The 6224-nt window shown below is 47.5% G+C and overlaps 1 protein-coding gene across 1 annotated transcript in view; it reads left to right on the top strand.

The window, feature by feature from the left end:
* Positions 1–963: 963 nt before the first annotated feature.
* Positions 964–6224, top strand: part of Prelid2 (PRELI domain containing 2) — a 73632-nt gene continuing 68371 nt past the window's right edge. Inside the window, exon 1 of the mRNA XM_021150786.2 lies at positions 964–1235. Within this exon, the coding sequence (XP_021006445.1) occupies positions 1161–1235 (75 nt within the window). The 5' untranslated portion in view covers positions 964–1160. The remainder of the gene's footprint in view (positions 1236–6224) is intronic.

The following is a 6224-nucleotide window of genomic DNA, read 5'->3' as shown; positions in this document are numbered from 1 at the left end:
ACCATCTGTAATGGGATCTGATGCCCTCTTCTGAAGATAGCTACACTGTACTCATATGCATTAAATAAGTAAATGAACCTTAAAAAAAGCTGGGGGAGGGAGAGAAAAACCCAAAACACACACACACACACACACACACACACACACACACACACACACACAAGAAATGGGGGAGGGAAGAGAAAAGGCCTGCTGAGATTGATGTTTTTTGAGTTCTGACAACAGGGTTTGTCTCCAAAGAGTGGCTTTAAATGACCCAGGCAAATGTGGATGTCAATACCTCAGGGAATATCCATGTTTAACCTAGCACCAACATATCCTAGGTCCAGGGACGCTATTTTCCTATATTATTGAGTGGGTGTCAAACCCCATGCCTTAGTCCTTTTATCCAACAGCTGGAACGGCCTGAATTTGCTGCAGAGACTATGGTGTCTGGCACCCAACTTGTGCGCAAAAGTAGGTGAATAACTCAGTGAAGAAATGTAACATTTACTGCTTCTAGCAACAGTTGCTCTTTGGAGGAAAGAAAACAAAATTCTTCTGTATCCTTTTCCTTGCTGACTGCTTAACCTTAACCCAGGAACTTCCAGGAGTTGGATAACACTATTTCCTAGACTGTTCTGGGAGAAGGGCAGTTTCCTGCAGGCCAGAGGCCCAGCCCTACGTCCCAGGCAGCCATCCAGACCAGTGAAGTGTGCAGTTGCTGGCCTTTGTCTCGCTGGACTTCTCTGCGCAGGGCTGTAGCACCACACCCGTAGTTCCAGGGCCGTGCTTTACCTATTTATTACATCTTATTTCTATTTGTTTCTGTCAACAGAGGATAATTCTGTGACCTCCGGCAGTTGTGGCTTGGAATCCTGGCTGCAAATCACACGGTTGCAGGGTGTAACTGGGTGGCTCAGAGACAAGACACTATCTGCAGGCGTGGCCAGGGAGGGGACGTGGGCGTAGACAGGCTTTCAAGCTGCTGGGGTTTAGGGCGTCCCTGGTGAGCGTTTTATAGGACGTAAGTGAAAGGGGACGTGGGTGTGACCTATATCCTTGTCTCGGAGGAGGACAATAAAGTTTGAGAAGTTTGAAAAGGGGAAAGAAAGTGAACGCCCCTTTGGCCGAGGGGTGTGGCCGGAGCTCGGCGAGGAGCCTGAAGGCGGGTGCATGACATGGGGGTCACCGTGGACGTGCACCAGGTGTTCCAGTACCCCTTCGAGCAGGTGGTCGCTTGCTTCCTCCGAAAGGTACCAGTCCCTCTGACCTGGGAAGTGCATCCGCTGCGGACAGTCTGAACTGCCCCCGCCTGCGTCACTTGTCGTTGGTACCCAACCCTCAGGGGTCTAGACTCACCCTCCGAGTCCCCCTCCAGCGCGCGTGCTGCTCCCGGGATGTTCAGGGCGAGGGTGGAAGCGGTTTTCCTCGAAGGCTGCTCTCAGGGATGAGCGGAGGGTACCGTGCAGGGCATCACGTCCACACGCCTCCTTCCTCAGGCAGAGGGTGTGGGCTCCGGGTGGCCTCCCTGGGTGGACTGTCTAGTCCTGCTTTCTGGTTCATCTCCCACTCTTTAAACGCTAATACATGCTCTTGAAGCTGTGATCTCGCTAGACTCTCTGCTGTTACTCTACTGTTTCAAGACTTTCTCTTAACTAAACAGCTTTGGGACTCCCCGCAGAGCTCACCCTCTCTGGACCTTAGTTTGCTAATCTGTAGCGTGAGAAAAAACAGTGCACACTCCCAGGGTTGTCGTGAGAATTTGAGTGAGATAATTAATAAGGAGTGCTTATCACAGGATTGATGGTTGTAAGGGCTCAGAAATACTGCTGTTTGTACTACTGTAGTTTTGGGATTCCATGGCCCTCATGATGAGGGCTCTTTCTACTCTTTCTAGGAACTGTGCCTCCTGCTAACAGTAAAATGAATACCGTCATCCCTGAGAATTGGTTGTCTGGGAGGTGGGACCCTGAACTGTAATCTGTTTTTGGTTCAGTTAGGTATCTGGGTGGCCCTGGTCAGAGGTCTTCTCTCCAAGATCTAGTATCTGGAAGATGAGGACTTGTACCCATAGGTCTTTAAAGTCTCTTCAGCTTTCGCAGTGTTGAACAAGACTTGTAATGATTGCAGCTGCCCTTGGGCAGTGAACTACATCATGAAATCTGTATAGCCTAGAAGTTGAGCTGAGGGGGTGCTGTGAAGATGGTTAGCTGGGACCTCCCATTACAGGAGGGGGCTCCATCACTTATACCTGCTAGGTCCTCAGCAAAAGTCTGATGAATAGTCAGTGAGTGAATCTGGGGTACACTCTGCTTTAGATCAGGCTTCTAGGAACGTAAAAGGAACAGTTGACACCCCATGTTTTCCTTAGACTGGCAGTTTGGAGTGTGGGTCCCCAGCACATTTTGTGTCAGTCACCTTTGAGCTGTGATGAAGTGACTGGGATAATGAACTTCTGAGGAGAAAATATCTATATTGGCTCACTGTTTTAAGGGCCTCCCATTCATAATTACTTTGTTCTAGTTTGCTTTCTGTTGCTACAATAGAACATTGGCCCACGGCAGCTTTGGGAGGAAAGGGTTTATTTCAGCTTACAGGCTATTCATCACTGCATGAAGTCAGGGGCAGGTGCACAAGGCAGGAACTATAGCAGAGACCATGGAGGAGTGCTGCTTTCCTGGCCTTGCTCAGCTAACTTTCTTCCAGTCTCCTGCGACAGCTCATGAAGCTGAAATTTCTGCCTTTTCCTGCCCCAGACCCCAAAATCTACTGCACAATTTTACCCACAGACAACAAGGCCGGGTTCATCACAGCACTATCCTCCTAGTGCCAATTTCTGTCCTAGTTTCCTCGCTGTGATAAAATGCTGACCAAAAAGCAACTTGGAGGAGGGAGGCAAGGGTTTAGCTTATTTTACTTCTCCCAGGTCACAGTCATCATCATTGAGGGAAGCCAAAGCAGAAACTCAAGGCAGGGACCTGGAGGCAGGAAGTGAAGCACAGGTCACTACTGTGGAATATTAGGTCATGGGGGAACATTACTGACGTGCTCTCCATGCGGCCCTGGGGAGGCACCACCCACACTGGGCTGGGCCCTCCCACATCAATCATTAATCAAGAACATGTTTTTCAATATGCTCACAGGCTGGTCTGTTGGGTGAAATTTCTCAGTTGAGGTTCTTTCTTAACAGTTGATGTTACTTTGTCTCAGTTTGACAATAACTAACCAGCCCAGGTGTCCCACCACCCTGGGCCTGTGGAGAGGCAGCACCTCATGGACGGAACCTGTGGTAGAACAAATCTGCTTAGATCTGAGTCAAGGAGCAACATGGAAACGTTGGGAGAGCTGCAATCCCATAATCCCATTCAAGGATTCTGCCAATTCAAGGGCATATACCAATGCCTAAGGGCATCTTCCCACAATTCTCCACCTATTCAAGAGTCTACCACTACCCAGGAGGGCTGCCTTGGGACCTAACCTTTAACACCTAGCCCTTGGGGGATGTTCAAGATGGAAACTGTAGCACCACTGCCACCTGGGAAAAAGGATTGTCATTCGGCAAAGGAGTCCTCTGCCTTCTCAGAATCGGAAAGACACTGTCTAGGCTTCATTGACCTCCCCACCCCCTGCCCCTTTCAGACTCCCTTTGCAAAACCACACACAAAACCCTACTCACCCTCTTCTTTGTAATGCACTCCCACATATCAGTTTCAGGTAAAGGTGATGGGTTTTTAGAGAGGGAGAGCAAGAGTAATAAATGATGATACTGCTGGCGTTATTTCAATGGGTGATGCATACTTCACACAAGGAGCATACAGGATGTGAGGGTGCGGTGTGGCTGGGCGGGGCGGCTATAGCAGTCCTACATGGAGGCTTTGGTAGGTAGGCTTTCTCAGTAAAGTGACACTTTTAGGTTTGTTGAAACATGAATAGGAGTTTTCTTTTTTCTGTTTTGTTTTGTTTTGTTTTGTTTTGTTTTGTTTTGTTTTGAGACAGGGTTTCTCTGTATAGCCCTGGCTGTCCTGGAACTCACTTTGTAGACCAGGCTGGGCTTGAACTCAGAAATCCGCCTGCCTCTGCCTCCCAAGTGCTGGGATTAAAGGCGTTCGTCACCACCGCCCGGCTGAATAGGAGTTTTCTTGGCAATCTCTCTGTCTCTGTCTCTGTCTCTGTCTCTGTCTGTCTCTCTCTCCTTATACACATTTGCGCTGTATAATACAGTACTATCCTCCAAGCAGGCTAAGAAATCATCATGACTGACTCACGTTGTGGAGAAATAGTCTCAGAGAAGTCTAAGTAACTGTTCCAGCAGTCCCAGCTAGCAGGTCAGAGAGCCAGGATCTCAGCTCATCTGAATCTAAAGCCCATGGTTCACCAGCAGGCTGTGCTTCCACCTCTGCACACAGGGGCCATGCAGGAGATTCTGGGGACAGAGCAGTGGCTCCAGCCTCAGTTTTGCTGGGTGTAGTACCCTTTGGTTCATTTGCCTCTCATAGTTTGTTCATCTGGATGCACTCTGCACCTAATATGATGCTTAGCTTAGATGTGTGCGGGTGGGACACGGTATTTGCTAGTCATTTCTGTGCAACAAATCACTCTAAAACTTAGTGGCCTTGCCCAGTGACAGGCTTTTAATTCTGGTGATTCTGTGGGTTGACTGAACTCATGTGGTTGGATTTAGTGTGGTGTGGCTGGGGTCATTTATACAAGAACATTCAGTATCTGATGCCGTTCTTATAAGATAGTCAGCTAAGTGCTTAGCCATTGGTGAGTCTGAGGTGGGACGATCAGCAGTTTGTAGCCAGCCTGAGCTACATAGCTAGACCCTGACCCAGAAAACCCAAAACCAAACAAATTAAACCAAAATATTAACAAAAAGGAATTCCTGTAGGCAGCCACAGTGAGTTGTGCGTGCAGTATTTGGTCATGACTAAAAGACATTTTCTCCTGGCTCTCCAGACCTCTGGGTCTTCCAATCTTTCTAACCCTTCTTTGAATGGTTCCTCTGTGTGTGTGTGTATGTGTTTGTGTGTGTGTGTGTGTGTAATATTGATGTGTACTCCATAGTCCCTTATGCTCTGCACTTTGACTAGTTGTAAATTTCTCTATTAGCCACCATCTACTTCACAAAACATTTCCCTGATGATGTCAGAGAGCTGGTAGACAGCATTCTAGCATGGAGGGAAAAGAGATTCATGAGCCTTTACTTCTAACTAAGCACCTATGGACAGTGCAAGGCTTCTCAGGGAGAGAGAGTTAGTTTTGTTTAAGGGTGTATGTAGCTCTTAGTAGGTCTACCATACTCCAGGGGATGGCCTCACACCTAGAACTATATGGATGGAATAACTTATAGTTGATGGGATATTTAATAATAATAATAATAGTAGTAGTAATAATAATGATAATAATGACATGAAGTGGAGGTGGATAGGAAGGTGGGCATGAATCTGGGTGGAGTTAAGGGAAAGGAGCTGAGAGTGAATATGGTCAAAAGACATTGTGTGAAAATCTCAAAGAATTAATGCACGTATTTATATTTTAAAAAAGGAATTGCTTCCTCTTGGTAGATATGGTGCACTGATGCACCCGTCCTGCACGGGAGCCCCCGTGCACTGAGCAGCCTCTGCGGCTGTGTAGACAGTCTCCTTTTCTCCTCTGTTCGTGGTGATGCTACCACCTTCAGAATGATCCACAGGCATGCACTTTTGATAGAGCCTTCGGTAGTAAGAGTTAGATTTTGGGCAAAATATGCTTTAAATACTTTTAGTCCTCATGATGATACTTTGAACAAAGCAGTCGGCAGAAGAGACAGTCATGTGAGGAGCTCTCAGGATGGTTAATCTGATTTTGCACAACAGTGGACAAGGCTGCTTTAGAACTGAGGACATTGTGTTTTAAATAGAATCTACTGCTCCTTGGCTCTTGGTTTGTCCAGATTCTCCTTCCAAGTTCCCATTTAGTACTATTTTTAAAACCCAAGGAATGCCTGATCCCCTTACACCTGTCTGTTGGCTGTTGTGGGCAAAACATTAGCTGCATGCTTTCAATTATGAGTGGTACCTAGAAAACGGAGGATACAATCCTATTTGTGAAGTACAGGATTCCTCACCATCATGGAAGAGTGCTGAGACTCAGCATGGTTCCTTCAGGTGCTGCAGCAGTGGCTTCACAGTGTCCCGTGTTCCTGGTTCCCCTCTTTGCATAATTCTACTTCCCTCCCTCCCTCCCTCCCTCCCTCCCTC

This window comes from Mus caroli, chromosome 18 (genome assembly GCF_900094665.2).
Source record: "Mus caroli chromosome 18, CAROLI_EIJ_v1.1, whole genome shotgun sequence".
Lineage (NCBI taxonomy): Eukaryota > Metazoa > Chordata > Mammalia > Rodentia > Muridae > Mus > Mus caroli.
This window is presented reverse-complemented; position numbering and strand designations above follow the sequence as displayed.